General features: G+C 43.0%; 1 protein-coding gene across 1 annotated transcript in view; it reads left to right on the top strand.

Annotated features, from left to right (window-relative positions):
* The window catches only part of SCLY (selenocysteine lyase), a 215140-nt gene extending 212079 nt beyond the window's left edge, over nucleotides 1-3061 (top strand). Inside the window, exon 15 of the mRNA XM_063915807.1 lies at nucleotides 2978-3061. Coding sequence (XP_063771877.1) covers nucleotides 2978-3053 — 76 coding nt within the window. The 3' untranslated portion in view covers nucleotides 3054-3061. The remainder of the gene's footprint in view (nucleotides 1-2977) is intronic.
* Nucleotides 3062-15503: the final 12442 nt, after the last annotated feature.

Genomic DNA, 15503 nt, shown 5'->3' with positions numbered 1-15503 from the left:
ATTGCTCCCCAGCACACTTACTCCGGTCACTGTAGGGTGCAGGGCGCTGGGGGGGGGGGGCGCCCTGGGCAGCAATTTGAGTACCTTTGGCAAATAGGAACATATACACAGTCCCAGACTGTGTATATGAAGAAACCCCCGCCATTTCTACACACAAAAGCGGGACAGAAGCCTGCCGCTGAGGGGGCGGAGCTTCTTCCTCAGCACTAACCAGCGCCATTATTTTATTCACAGCCCCGCTGGAAGCAGCTCCCCAGGCTCTCCCCTGCAGTATCCAGATACAAGAAGGGCAAAAGAGAGGGGGGGCACATAAATTTAGGCGCAAAAATTTTAATACAGCAGCTACTGGGTGGACACTAATGATAGTGTAATCCCTGGGTTATAATAGCGCTGTGGTGTGTGCTGGCATACTCCTTCTCTGTCTCCCCAAAAGCCTTTGTTGGGTCCTGTCCTCAGTCAGAGCATTCCCTGTGTATGTGCGGTGTGTCGGTACGTCAGTGTCGACATGTTTGATGAGGAAGGGTATGTGGAGGCTGAGCAATATGTATGGGGTGTCGCCGCCGACACCTGACTGAATGGATATGTGGAAGGTGTTAAATGATGATGTATACTCATTGCATAACAAAGCTGAAGACTTGGGACAGTCAGGGTCTCACCCAGTGCCTGATCCCACAGCACAGAGGCCGTAGGGGTCTCATAAGCGTCCACGCTCCCAGTTAATTGACACAGATGTCGACACGGAGTCTGCCTCCAGTGTCGACTATGATAATGCAAAGTTACAGCCAGATTGGCAGGAAAGTATTCAATATATGTTATTGTAATAAGATGATTTGCATGTCACTGATGACTCATCTGTCCCTGACACAAGGGTACACAGGTGTAAGGGGAAGAAAGCTGAGGTAATGTTCCCTCCTCTCATGAGGTAAAAAAGAGCGGGAAACTCCAGACAAGAGACTGCAGCTCCCCACAAAGATTTCTCAGACAATATCCTTCCCTACTAGGGCCAGGATAACATGGGAATCTTCCCCTAGGGTGTCACAAGAGGCAGCCCTGATGTTACAGCTATTCTCAGGGATCCTGTAGATAGCGTGCACATTCTGGTACACTACTCAGACCGGCGATTGTGTCGGCATGGGTTTATAGCGCTGTGGCAGCGTGGATAGGTACCTTATCAGCAGAGATAGAGATCCTAGTTTATGTATGTATATATATATATATATATATATATATACAGTGGTCGAAGTGGGGTGGTATACGGCGGTATGGTATACCGCCACTTCTTCCACTGACCCGGAAATAAGCCCAGAAAGTGCAGCAGGAGGCGAGGGAAGTGGCCATCCTGCTGCACATGGTACTCCCCGTCCCTGCGTGGCGGCCGGCGGCTGTGTAGAGCGCTGTATTAACTCACAGCCGCCAACCGCCCGCGAACGCCGCTCACCAGCCGCCGCTGCTCCCGCTCACCAGCCAGCCGCCGCCCCCACTTACCAGCCACCTTGCGCCAGCCACTAGCTGCCCAACGTCGCCAGCAGCCCACTGCTCACTGCTGCCAGCAACACATTAGGTAATGTTCCCCTGCTGCCACCTCTCTCCCTGCTGTCACTGTCGTCACTCTCCCTGTCGTCACTCTCTCTGTCGTCACTCTCCCTGTCGTCACTGTTATCACTCTCCCTGTCGTCACTGTCGTCACTCTCCCTGTCGTCACTCTCCCTGTCATCTCCGTCGTCACTCTCCCTGTCGTCACTCTCCCTGTCGTCACTCTCCCTGCCGTCACTGTTGTCACTCTCCCTGTCGTCACTCTTCCTGTCGTCACTGTCTCTCCCTGTCGTCACTCCCTGTCATCACTGTCTCTCCCTGTCGTCACTGTCATCACTGTCTCTCCCTGTCGTCACTCTCCCTGTCGTCACTCTCCCTGTCGTCACTCTCTCTCTCCCTGTCATCCCTGTCTCTCTCCCTGTCGTCACTGTCACTCTCGCTGTCGTCACTGTCTCTCTCGCTGTAGTCACTGTCTCTCTCTCTGTCGTCACTCTGGCTGTCCCTGCCTTCACAATTTCAGCTCATTCAGTGTGCTATAATGTGAATTTAGGCTCATTCAGTGTTCTACAAGGTGAATTTCAGCTCATTCAGTGTGCTACAATGTGAATGTAGGCTCATTCAGTGTGCTACAATGTGAATGTCGGCTCATTCAGTGTGCTACAATGTGAATGTCGGCTCATTCAGTGTGCTACAAGGTGAATTTCGGCTCATTCAGTGTGCTACAAGGTGAATTTAGGCTCAATCAGTGTGCTACAATGTAAATTTCTGCTCATTCAGTGTGCTACAATGTGAATTTCGGCTCATTCAGTGTGCTACAATGTGAATTTCGGCTCATTCAGAGTGCTACAATGTGAATGTCGGCTCATTCAGTGTGCTACAATGTGAATTTCGTCTCATTCAGTGTGCTACAATGTGAATTTCGACTCAGTGAGTGTGCTACAATGTGAATTTCGGCTCATTCAGTGTGCTACAATGTGAATTTCGGCTCATTCAGTGTGCTACAATGTGGATTTCGGCTCATTCAGTGTGCTACAATGTGAATTTCGGCTCATTCTGTGTGCTACAATGTGAATTTTGGCTAATTCAAAGTGCTTCAATGTGAATTTTGGCTCATTCAGTGTGCTACAAGGTGAATTTCGGCTCATTCGGTGTGCTGCAATGTGAATTTCGGCTCATTCAGTGTGCTACAATGTGAATTTCGGCTCATTCACTGTGCTACAATGTGAATTTCGGCTCATTCAGTGTGCTACAATGTGAATTTCGGCTCATTTTGTATGCTACAATGTGAATTTCGGCTAATTCAGTGTGCTACAATGTGAATTTTGGCTCATTCAGTGTGCTACAAGGTGAATTTGTAGCGTTATACCTGCGTTAAGTTATATCATCAGCTGTTGTCAATTGTGAACTTGTGAACCAACTCCTCATCACTCTTTGTGCTCAACAGGTATGATTCGTTGAACTACACATCCCAGCAAGTTGTACTGCATTTGCTGATTATGTCAAATGAATTTCATGTTTGAATAGTCTAGGTATGATTCGTTGAACTACACATCCCAGCAAGTTGTACTGCATTTGCTGATTATGTCAAATGAATTTCATGTTTGAATAGTCTAGGTATATTGAATACGGGTTTTTTTTTTTTTTTTTTTTCTTGTATGTTTTTCTCTTTGTAGAGATATAGTTGGCTGCCTTATTGGCATGTAATGTCTGTTTTTCTAAGCTAATTTATGGCCTTAGTTTAAAGGGGGATGGTCTTGGGTGGAGTTTGCAATCATTGCATTCACATGGATATTGTTCCTATTTGAAGTCTAGTATACGGCTGGATAGACGTCGGCTGGCAGTGCTTTCATAGAAGTGCTGACATAAAAGTGTTATTATAAAAATAGCGTTATACCTGCGTTAAACCAAAGAAAACCAGAAGGAAAACATCAACACACCAACACTACCACAAAAGGACTGCCTTAATGCTCAAAAGTATGTAATTCATCTTATGCATATCATCCGTTTTTACAAAACCGAAGAAAAGGCATCCCCAATCTGCTCACTACAGTTCTCTCTTATGCAAACTTATGTATGTTTCTTTATGTAATGATTTCTTGAAAATGTCATTGCATGTGTGGGGAAGTTGCTCAGTGAAACAGTTTAGTATTGCATACTAACTGGTGATTACCTCTTTTGAACATTAACCCATTGTGGTCAGGTGTACTATGTCTTTATATTTAGTAAGGTATAGTCATGGTGTAAAGGACAGAGTATGATTACTGATTAGTAAAAGAAAACAAATACTGAGCAACATCCCCAAACAGGTAATTTCAACTTTAAACTTGTCATTTATTTTGTACGCTCTGGACATGGCTACTAATAACAAATGCACAGAAACATTTTTTAAAGCTATGTCTGCAAATGCTAGGAGCTTAGGAGACAAAATTCCAGAGCTAATTGCGATAATGACAAGGGATAACCTGGATTTTGTGGCAATTACAGAGTCTTGGTGCAATGAGAATCATGACTGGGACTTAACTATACCAGGATACAATTTATTTAGGAAAGATAGAATAGGAAGAATAGGAGGAGGGGTAGCAATGTATGTGAAAAAAAGCATAAATGCCACTTTAATACAAAATATTGAAGCCAAAACTGAGGCCCTTTGGGTCACCATAGAAACTGGGAAGAAGGACATTATTCGCATTGGGGTGATCTATAGACCACCAGGCCAGGGGCAGGATTTGGACAGGAACCTATTGTTGGACATCTCTAAAATGGCTTTTAAGGGAGAAGTCATAATCATGGGAGACTTTAATTTACCTGATGTAAATTGGGAGGGGTCTTTTGCAAGTTCAGCTACAAGTGGCAAATTTCTACATTCCTTACAGGGAGCATCTCTCAAGCAATTGGTGAGGGAGCCCACTCGCAAAGACTCAATATTAGATCTAATTCTTACAAATGGTGAAAGGATATCTGATATATATGTGGGTGAGCACCTGGGATCCAGTGATCATCAAGCAGTATGGTTTAGTATAAAGACAGGATCCAACTCCTCTCACACAAAAACAAAGGTGTTGGATTTTAGAAATGCAGACTTTGCTAAAATGGGGAGATGTTTAAGTGATTCATTGGCAGACTGGAGAAACTTGGAAGGGGTGCAGGAGAGGTGGAAAAAAATTAAAAGTGCATTACTAAGTGTAACAGACCTTTGTATCAAAATGGTTAGGAAAAGCACCAGGAAAAGGAAGCCAGTGTGGTTCACAAAAGTAGTATCAACTAGTGTGAAAGCAAAAAAGATGGCTTTTAGGAAATACAAACAGACTCAAAATAATAACGACAAAGAGGAGTATCTGGACAGACGGAAGGATGCTAAGAAAGTGATCAGACGTGCAAAGGCAGAAGCTGAGGAGAAAATGGCCCAGTCAGTAGATAAAGGGGGCAAAACTTTTTTTAAGTATATAAGTGAAAGGAGAAAATCAAATGGAGGAATAATAAGACTTAAGACAGAGAGTGGGCATTTGATGGAGGGAGACAAGGCAATAGCAGATCACCTAAATAATTATTTTTGCTCAGTATTTACTACAGAAGAAGGGATGGGGCCACAGTTAAATTGCAAGGACATTCATAAAAATAAGGTAGATGAAAATACATTTACAGAGGGGTCCTAACAGAACTTTCAAAACTAAAAGTGGATAAATCAATGGGACCAGATAGGATACACCCAAGGATACTCAAAGAGCTAAAAGATGTCCTGGTTACACCTTTAACAGAATTATTTAACCAGTCACTAAATACAGGTGATATTCCAGAGGACTGGAAAAGAGCAAATGTAGTTCCACTGCACAAAAGTGGAAGCAAGGAAGAAGCAAGTAACTACAGACCAGTAAGTCTTACATCAGTAGTAGGGAAAGTAATGGAAAAACTATTAAAAGAAAGAGTAGTGGAATATCTTAAATCAAACAACTTACAGGATCCAAAGCAGCATGGATTTACTGGTGGGAGATCATGCCAAACAAATCTTATTGACTTTTTTGACTCTGTGATGAAAATAATAGATCAAGGGGGGGCTGTAGATGTAGCATATCTAGACTTTAGTAAGGCATTTGACACTGTCCCACATCACAGACTGCTAAATAAACTTGAAAGCCTGGGGGTGGATTATAAATTAGTGAAATGGATAAGAACCTGGTTGCAGGATAGGAAACAGACAGTTGTAGTTAATGGAGTGCAATCTATGGAGGGAAATGTTACCAGTGGAGTACCCCAGGGATCTGTACTTGGTCCAGTTCTCTTTAATATCTTTGTTGGTGACATTGCAGATGGTATTGAAGGGAAGATATGCCTTTTTGCAGATGATACAAAGATATGCAACAGGGTAGACACACCGGGAGGGGTCAAACAAATGATTGATGACCTAGGTAGGCTTGAGAAATGGTCAAGAACGTGGCAACTACAGTTTAATGCTAAAAAATGCAAAATCATGCACTTGGGTCTCAAAAACCCAAAGGCTAAGTATAGTATCAAGGGTACTATAATGGAAACTACTGAGGAGGAAAGAGATTTAGGAGTCACTATTTCAAGTGACTTGAAGGCAGGAAAGCAATGCAACAAAGCAATGAGAAAGGCAAGTCAGATGCTTGGTTGCATAGGGAGAGGAATCAGTAGCAGGAAAAAAGAAGTGATAATGCCACTGTATAGGTCATTGGTAAGGCCCCATCTGGAATACTGTGTCCAGTTCTGGAGACCCTATCTCCAGAAGGATATAAATACATTAGAGAGTGTACAAAGAAGGGCAACTAAAATGGTGCATGGCCTACATCACAAAACTTACCCGGAAAGGCTAAAAGATCTTAACATGTATAGTTTGGAGGAGAGAAGGGAAAGGGGAGACATGATAGAAACTTTCAAATATATAAAGGGTCTTAACAAAGTTCAGGAGGGAAACATTCTTCAAAGGAAAAGAAGTATTAGAACTCGAGGGCATACATTGAGACTGGAGGGGGGGAGGTTCAGGGGAAATTTAAGGAAAAATTACTTCACAGAAAGGGTAGTGGATAAGTGGAATAGCCTCCCATCAGAGGTGGTAGAGGCTAAGACTGTAGGGCAATTTAAACATGCTTGGGACAGGCATATGAATATCCTTACAAAGAATCAAGATTAAAAAAGGGTTGAGATTGCCTAAAGGATAAAATAAAAAAGGGGCAGACTAGATGGGCCAAGTGGTTCTTATCTGCCGTCAAATTCTATGTTTCTATGTTTCTATAATTTTGGCTTATTCAGGGTGCTACAATGTGAATTTCGGCTCATTGAGTGTGCTACAATGTGAATGTCGGCTCATTCAGTGTGCTACAATGTAAATTTCGGCTCATTCAGTGTGCTACAATGTGAATGTCGGCTTATTCAGTGTGCTACAATGTGAATTTCGGCTCATTCAGTGTGCTACAATGTGAATTTCGGCTCATACTGTGTGCTATAATGTGAATTTCAGTTCGTACCGTGGGCTATAAAGTGAAAGGGGCACCAGTACTAGATAGTATAAAGGGTACTACTACATGGGACACGCCCCCTTTTGGTGACCACACCCCCTTTTGGTGACCATGCACCTTTTCTGGACTTTTGCATACCCCCACTTCAAAATTTCCACTTCGACCACTGTATATATATATATATATATATATATAGTGTACAGTCGGCGGCACTCAAAGAAAATATTGCAAACACTGATATGTGCTGTTCAACGTTTCGAGGAATTTATTACCTCGTCATCAGGATACAAAAAGCAAATACAAACTTACATTTAAAGACCTGCACCTCACCACGTGACGACGGCTGGCTCCGGAAGCTGAAAGACGGCGCCCACCAATGACGACATCATTCTAACCACCGTTGCCATAACAGCCGCAATAAACAAAAACTGTGACACAAAAAAATTACATCATGAGGTTACATTCCCATAACAAGGTAGTGTGTAATCAATCAGATATACATCGTAATTTACCCAAAATACTGACATAAATTTAACCAGAGTCACAAAGGTAAAACTGACAGAGTATAATAAAAACTCCTTAGTTCAAGAGAACCGAAATATATACCAATTAGAGATGATCCGTATCATCCATACATCATCCTAATATATTACAATATTTACACATCTTATAAACTATCCAGAGAATGTTAATTATCCATCAGATATTAAAGGAAACAGTGTAATCCCAAGCTTTCATTAAGCCCCTTAGGTGACAGGGTGTTCAGTCTATGTATCCACCTAGACTCACAGCACAATAAGTCTAGTGATCTGTCACCGCCCCGATTTCTAGGTGGAATATGGTCAATGATCATATATCTAAGAGTCGACAGATTATGTCCTGCTTTCACAAAGTGTCTAGACACCGGTTGGTCACTATGTCCCTTCTCAAGGGCATTTCTAATAGACAGTCTGTGGGTGGCCATACGTTCCCGTAGGGTTCTGTCTGTTTTCCCTACGTAACTTAGGCCACACGGACACGTAATCATGTACACTATGAACTTGGTGGTACATGTTAACCGGTGCTTGATGAGATATTTTTTGCCACTGTATGGGTGTCTGAAACTGTCTCCAGCTACCATATATCTACAGGTGGTGCAGTTTAAACATTTAAAGCACCCATTTCTTCGTGCCAAAAAATGTGTTTCCGGGGTTACTTCTTTAGATATATCGGTCCTAACCACCCAATCATGAATGTTTTTGCCCCTGGTATAACAAGGCATTATTCTTTTATCTGAAAGGTTTAAATTTTTATCTGTGCTTACTATAGGCCACAGTTTTTTTGTTATTGACCTAATATCATTACTTTTATCATTGTAGTGATTAACCCAAGGTAAATACGTGGTATTGGCCTTCTTATTCCTGGGGATTAACAATTGTTCCCTCGGAATAGCCATTACCTTGTCTTTGGACACTGATTATGTTTGCTCATCATATCCCCTTGTGATAAATTTCTGAATCATCAGGTCAATGTTGTTATTGGCCATCTCATCATTACTACATATGCGCCTAGCGCGCAGAAACTGTGAATACGGTAATCCGTACTTAAGGGGCTTGGGGTGAAAGCTTGCTGCGTGAAGCAGGGTATTGCGATAAAGACACTAATTGGCTTGATAAGCTTGAAAAACAGCTACTGATTTATAAACGCAACCTGATACAATTCAAAAAGATGAAACTCATTAAAGTTACATCAGATTACGAATATAATCAGGTGTATAACTGGGTGGGAGGTGGCCGTCGGGAGAACACCAAAAGGCAGTATAAAGCTCCATACAGACAGACAACGGACTCTGACTCCTCACAGGGGCGTGATACTATCAGTGACTCTGATCATATTCCAGGACGGCCCTTCATCCCTTTAGCCGTACGCACCCGCAATCAATTGGCCGACAGAGGAGGTTCACGAGGAGAGGGGGGCAAAACAAGAGGACGAAAACCAGGTCGCCCACCTCTTGCACGCCGCAAGAGACAGTAATCAATCTATCCTCACGGTCATTGACTGAGCTTGAACTTAAGGTACTTGGCCGAGGTCTTTCTTTTGTACCCAGTACCCACTTTGATGATTTTAAATGGGAGGTGGAGAAATATCGTCTAACTAGACAACTTAGACTACACGAACACTTTAAAGGCAGTAAGGTACAGTCTGCAGATTTTTCTATTCCCACAGATATACCTGCAGCTGTAAAACGCCTTCAAAGAAAGTCTTCGTTTGACCCACCTACAAATAATACCTCTATTAAGACTTTTTCACGTATGTTGAACCATGAAGGGGATAATTTGATTGCTTCTAGATCTAACTGCAGTTTTTATAATAATTTAACATCTGGTGAATATCAAGCACTAAAAGATTTGTCCTCATACAGGGATATAATTATACGCCCCGCTGACAAGGGCGGGGCTATAGTTATACAGAATATTGAGGCATATAGAAATGAAATTGATCGACAACTAGCTAACAGTGTTGTGTATAGGCGACTGTCACAAGATCCGACAGAGATTTTCAGTCAGACTCTTGAGAGATGCTTAAAAGAAACTGTGGATAGGGAGATTATTTCTTCTGAACTCAGCACAGCATTATTATGTAAGAAACCTATTGTGCCATTGTTATATACGTTGCCCAAGATACACAAGGGGTACAGAGACCCTCCTGGCAGGCCCATTATATCCGCGAGGGGGTCTCTGTTTCAACCCATTTCGGTGTACTTGGACTGCTTACTACAGCCATGTGTCATGGGCCATCCTTTATATATTCAGGATACAACAGCATTCTTAAAAAAATTACATGAAATTGTGGACATTCCAAGTAATAGTCTCTTATGCAGTGTAGATGTCTCTAATCTTTACACTGTTATTCCCAACACTGAGGGCATTAAAGCAGTGAGGGACTTAATTATGTCCAATCCGTTATATATGGGCCCTGACATTGATTTTGTTTTAGAACTATTAGAACTGGTTCTAACAAATAATTATTTTTTTCATGATGGCAATTTCTTCCTCCAGACATCTGGGTGTGCGATGGGGTCCAATGTGGCCCCGTCGTACGCCAATGCGTATATGTTTAAAGCTGAACAAGACATCTTTTTCAATAGAGTGGAAATAAGTGAGAAGATATTATTCTATGCTAGATACATAGATGATGTGTTTTTGATTTGGACGGGACCAGAAGAAGCTTTTACAGCTTTCATGTCCGAACACAATCTATCTGATAGTCCCATTAAGTTTACATATTCTATTGATTGTAAAACAATACATTTTCTGGATGTTCTTATTGAACTAAAAGATGGGATAATTTCCATTAATTTATTCAGCAAACAGACAGATCGCAATACCCTACTTCACGCAGCAAGCTTTCACCCCAAGCCCCTTAAGTACGGATTACCGTATTCACAGTTTCTGCGCGCTAGGCGCATATGTAGTAATGATGAGATGGCCAATAACAACATTGACCTGATGATTCAGAAATTTATCACAAGGGGATATGATGAGCAAACATTATCAGTGTCCAAAGACAAGGTAATGGCTATTCCGAGGGAACAATTGTTAATCCCCAGGAATAAGAAGGCCAATACCACGTATTTACCTTGGGTTAATCACTACAATGATAAAAGTAATGATATTAGGTCAATAACAAAAAAACTGTGGCCTATAGTAAGCACAGATAAAAATTTAAACCTTTCAGATAAAAGAATAATGCCTTGTTATACCAGGGGCAAAAACATTCATGATTGGGTGGTTAGGACCGATATAACTAAAGAAGTAACCCCGGAAACACATTTTTTGGCACGAAGAAATGGGTGCTTTAAATGTTTAAACTGCACCACCTGTAGATATATGGTAGCTGGAGACAGTTTCAGACACCCATACAGTGGCAAAAAATATCTCATCAAGCACCGGTTAACATGTACCACCAAGTTCATAGTGTACATGATTACGTGTCCGTGTGGCCTAAGTTACGTAGGGAAAACAGACAGAACCCTACGGGAACGTATGGCCACCCACAGACTGTCTATTAGAAATGCCCTTGAGAAGGGACATAGTGACCAACCGGTGTCTAGACACTTTGTGAAAGCAGGACATAATCTGTCGACTCTTAGATATATGATCATTGACCATATTCCACCTAGAAATCGGGGCGGTGACAGATCACTAGCCTTATTGCGCTGTGAGTCTAGGTGGATACATAGACTGAACACCCTGTCACCTAAGGGGCTTAATGAAAGCTTGGGATTACACTGTTTCCTTTAATATCTGATGGATAATTAACATTCTCTGGATAGTTTATAAGATGTGTAAATATTGTAATATATTAGGATGATGTATGGATGATAAGGATCATCTCTAATTGGTATATATTTCGGTTTTCTTGAACTAAGGAGTTTTTATTATACTCTGTCAGTTTTACCTTTGTGACTCTGGTTAAATTTATGTCAGTATTTTGGGTAAATTACGATGTATATCTGATTGATTACACACTACCTTGTTATGGGAATGTAACCTCATGATGTCATTTTTTTGTGTCACAGTTTTGGTTTATTGCGGCTGTTATGGCAACGGTGGTTAGAATGATGTCGTCATTGGTGGGCGCCGTCTTTCAGCTTCCGGAGCCAGCCGTCGTCACGTGGTGAGGTGCAGGTCTTTAAATGTAAGTTTGTATTTGCTTTTTGTATCCTGATGACGAGGTAATAAATTCCTCGAAACGTTGAACAGCACATATCAGTGTTTGCAATATTTTCTTTGAGTGCCGCCGACTGTACACTACAAATTGGAATACCCCGTGCCGGGGACTCCTACGGAGGGCACCAGCGTCTTGTGATTTCTATATTGGGAGTGCTGCCTACTTGGACTCTATATATATATATATATATATATATATATATATATATAGATAGATAGATATATAGATATATATATAGATATATATATAGATATGTATATATACAGGTTGAGTATCCCTTATCCAAAATGCTTGGGACCAGAGGTATTTTGGATATCAGATTTTTCCGTATTTTGGAATAATTGCATACCATAATGAGATATCATGGTGATGGGACCTAAATCCAAGCACAGAATGCATTTATGTTACATATACACCTTATACACACAGCCTGAAAGTAATTTTAGCCAATATTTTTTATAACTTTGTGCAGTAAACAAAGTGTGTCTACATTCACACAATTCATGTATGTTTCATATACACCTGATATACACAGCCTGAAGGTCATTTAATACAATATTATTAATAACTTTGTGTATTAAACAAAGTTTGTGTACAATGAGCCATCAAAAAACAAAGGTTTCACTATCTCACTCTCACTCAAAAAAGTCCGTATTTCGGAATATTCCGGAATATTTGGATATGGGATACTCAACCTGTATATGTATCTATATATTTCAGATGTTGTCTTGAGAGATGTGTATGTATATATATATATATATATATATATATATAAAAAACATGCCATAGAGACATGAGTATACTGGGTCCTAGTGTTAAAGCTATGTCGATCTCTGCTTGACGTGTCCTGTACAGTATGCAATGGACATATGATGCCGATTTAAGAGGCATATGGAGGGCCGAGGATTGTGTGGAGAAGGGTTTGGTCTCCACGGCTATATCTGGTAATTCTGATATTTTGCCTGATATCCCTGCACGGCCTGGGAAAGCACGACATTATTAAATGCAGTTTTTCGAATAAAGAAACAAGAAAGTCCTAGATGCGTCCTTTCTTGGCAGAGGCGGGGACAGAGAAAACAAAAGTCCTCCCCAGCCTCTACAAAAATCCACCGCATGTCGTTGGGGCTCCATAGCCGGAGCTAGGCCCGGAGGGGGCACGCCTTCGGAGGTTCAGCCACAAGTGGGTTCGCTCCCTGTTAGATCCCTGGGCAATAAATATTGTTTCTCAGGGGTACAAGCTGGATTTTGAGAAATGCCCCTCACCGACGACACTGCCGTGTTAACAGGTGGTGGTCAAGGTTCACCTCCTCAACAAGGATGGGGTTATTATTTGACCATGTTGTAGTCCCGAAACCAGATGGTTCGGTCAGACCCATATTGCATTTAAAATATACCTGAAAAAGGTGCAAGTTCAAGATGGAATCGCTAAGAGCGGTCGTTGTAAGCCTGAAGGGGGTTCGGGACATAAAGGATGCATACCTTCAGGTCCCCATTTATCCACCTCATCAGGCGTACCGCAGAATTGCGGTACGGGATTGTCATTACCGTTTGATCTCTCCAGCCTGGAGGATTTTCACCAAGGTAATGGCGGAATTGATGGTACTCCTGCGGAAGCAAGGTGTCACTATTATCACGTATTTGGACGATCTTCTCATAAAAGCGAGATCAAGAGAATAGTTGCTGAACAGCGTATCACTTTCTCTGGAGGTGTAACTGCAACACGGCTGGATTCTATTTATGCAAAAGTCGCAGTTGGTTCATACAGCTCATCTGTCTCTCCTAGGCATGATCCTAGATGCAGACCAGAAAAGGGGTTTAACTCCCAATAGCTCAGGAGCTCGTGACACTGGTCAGGAATCTATTAAAACCAAAACAGGTGTTAGTGCATCACTGCACTCGAGTCCTGGGAGGGATGGTGGCATCATAAGAGGCCATTCCCTTTGGCAGGTTCCCTGCAAGGACCTTCCAGTGGGACTTACTGGACGAGTGGTCCGGATCACATCATCAGATGCATCGGTTAATCACCCTATCCCCCAGGGCAAGGGTGTCTCTCCGGTGGTGACTGTAGAGTGCTCACCTTCTCGAAGGTCGCAGATTCGGCATTCAGGACTGGGTCCTGGTGACCACGGATGCAAGCCTCCGAGGGTGGGGGGCAGTCACTCAGGGAAAAAACTTCCAAGGACTGTGGTCAAGTCAAGAGGCTTGTCTACACATAAGTATCCTGGAACTAAGGGCAATATACAATGCCCTGACTCAAGCGGAACCGCTGCTCCGAGAAAAACCAGTGCTGATTCAGTCAGACAACATCACTGCGGTCGCTCATGTAAATCGCCAGGGCGGCACAAGAAGCAGGGTGGCAATGGCGGAAGCCACCAGGATTCTTCGTTGTGCGGAGAATCACGTACAAGCACTGTCAGCAGTGTTCATTCCGGGAGTGGACAACTGAGAAGCAGACTTCCTCAGCAGACACGACCTACACCCGGGAGAGTGGGAACTTCATCCAGAAGTCTTCTCGCAGATTGTAAATTGATGGGAACTGCCACAGGTGGACATGATGGCGTCCCGTCTCAACAAAAAGCTGAAAAGGTATTGCGCCAGGTCAAGGGACCCTCAGGCAATAGCTGTGGACGCTCTGGTGACACCGTGGGTGTTCCAGTCAGTCTATGTGTTCCCTCCTCTTCCTCTCATACCCAAGGTGCTGAGGATCATAAGGAAAAGAGGAGTAAGAACAATACTCATTGTTCCGGATTGGCCAAGAAGAACTTGGTACCCAGAACTGCAAGAGTTGTTATCAGAGGACCCGTGGCCTCTGCCTCTCAGACAAGACCTGTTGCAACAGGGCCCCTGTCTGTTCCAAGACTTACTGCGGCTGCGTTTGACGGCATGGCGGTTGAACGCCGGATCCTAGCGGAAAAGGGAATTCCGGAGGAAGTTATCCCTATGCTAATAAAGGCTAGGAAGGACGTGACAGCAAAACATTATCACCGAATATGGCGAAAATATGTTGCTTGGTGTGAGGCCAGGAGGGGCCCCTACAGAGGAATTTCAGCTTGGGCGATTCCTACACTTCCTGCAGGCAGGTGTGACTATGGGCCTTAAACTAGGATCCATAAAGGTCCAGATTTCGGCCCTATCCATTATCCATTTTCTTTCTTTCACTGCCTGAGGTTCAGACATTGTTAAAGGAGTGCTGCATATTCAGCCCCCTTTTGTGCCACCAGTGGCTCCGTGGGATCTCAATGTAGTTTTGGATTTCCTGAAATCTCACTGGTTTGAGCCACTTAAGACAGTGGAGCTCAAGTATCTCACTTGGAAAGTGGTCATGCTGTTGGCCTTGGCTTCGGCTATGCGTGTGTCAGAATTGGCGGCTTTATCATGTAAAAGCCCCTACCTGATTTTCCATGTAGATAGGGCAGAATTGCGGACCCGTCCGCAGTTTCTGCCGAAGGTGGTGTCATCTTTTCACCTGAACCAACCTATTGTGGTACCTGCGGCTACTCGTGACCTGGAGGACTCCAAGTTACTCGATGTAGTCCGGGCTTTGAAGATTTATGTTTCTAGAACGGCTGGAGTAAGAAAGACTGACTCGCTGTTCATACTTTATGCACCCAACAAGCTGGGTGCTCCTGCTTCAAAGCAAACTATTGCTCGCTGGATCTGTAACACGATTCAGCAAGCTCATTCTGCGGCAGGATTGCCGCATCCAAGATCAGTAAAGGCCCATTCCACAAGGAAGGTGGGCTCTTCTTGGGCGGCTGCCCGAGGGGTCTCGGCGTTACAACTTTG

This window comes from Pseudophryne corroboree, chromosome 4 (genome assembly GCF_028390025.1).
Source record: "Pseudophryne corroboree isolate aPseCor3 chromosome 4, aPseCor3.hap2, whole genome shotgun sequence".
In the NCBI taxonomy this organism is placed as follows: domain Eukaryota; kingdom Metazoa; phylum Chordata; class Amphibia; order Anura; family Myobatrachidae; genus Pseudophryne; species Pseudophryne corroboree.
This window is presented reverse-complemented; position numbering and strand designations above follow the sequence as displayed.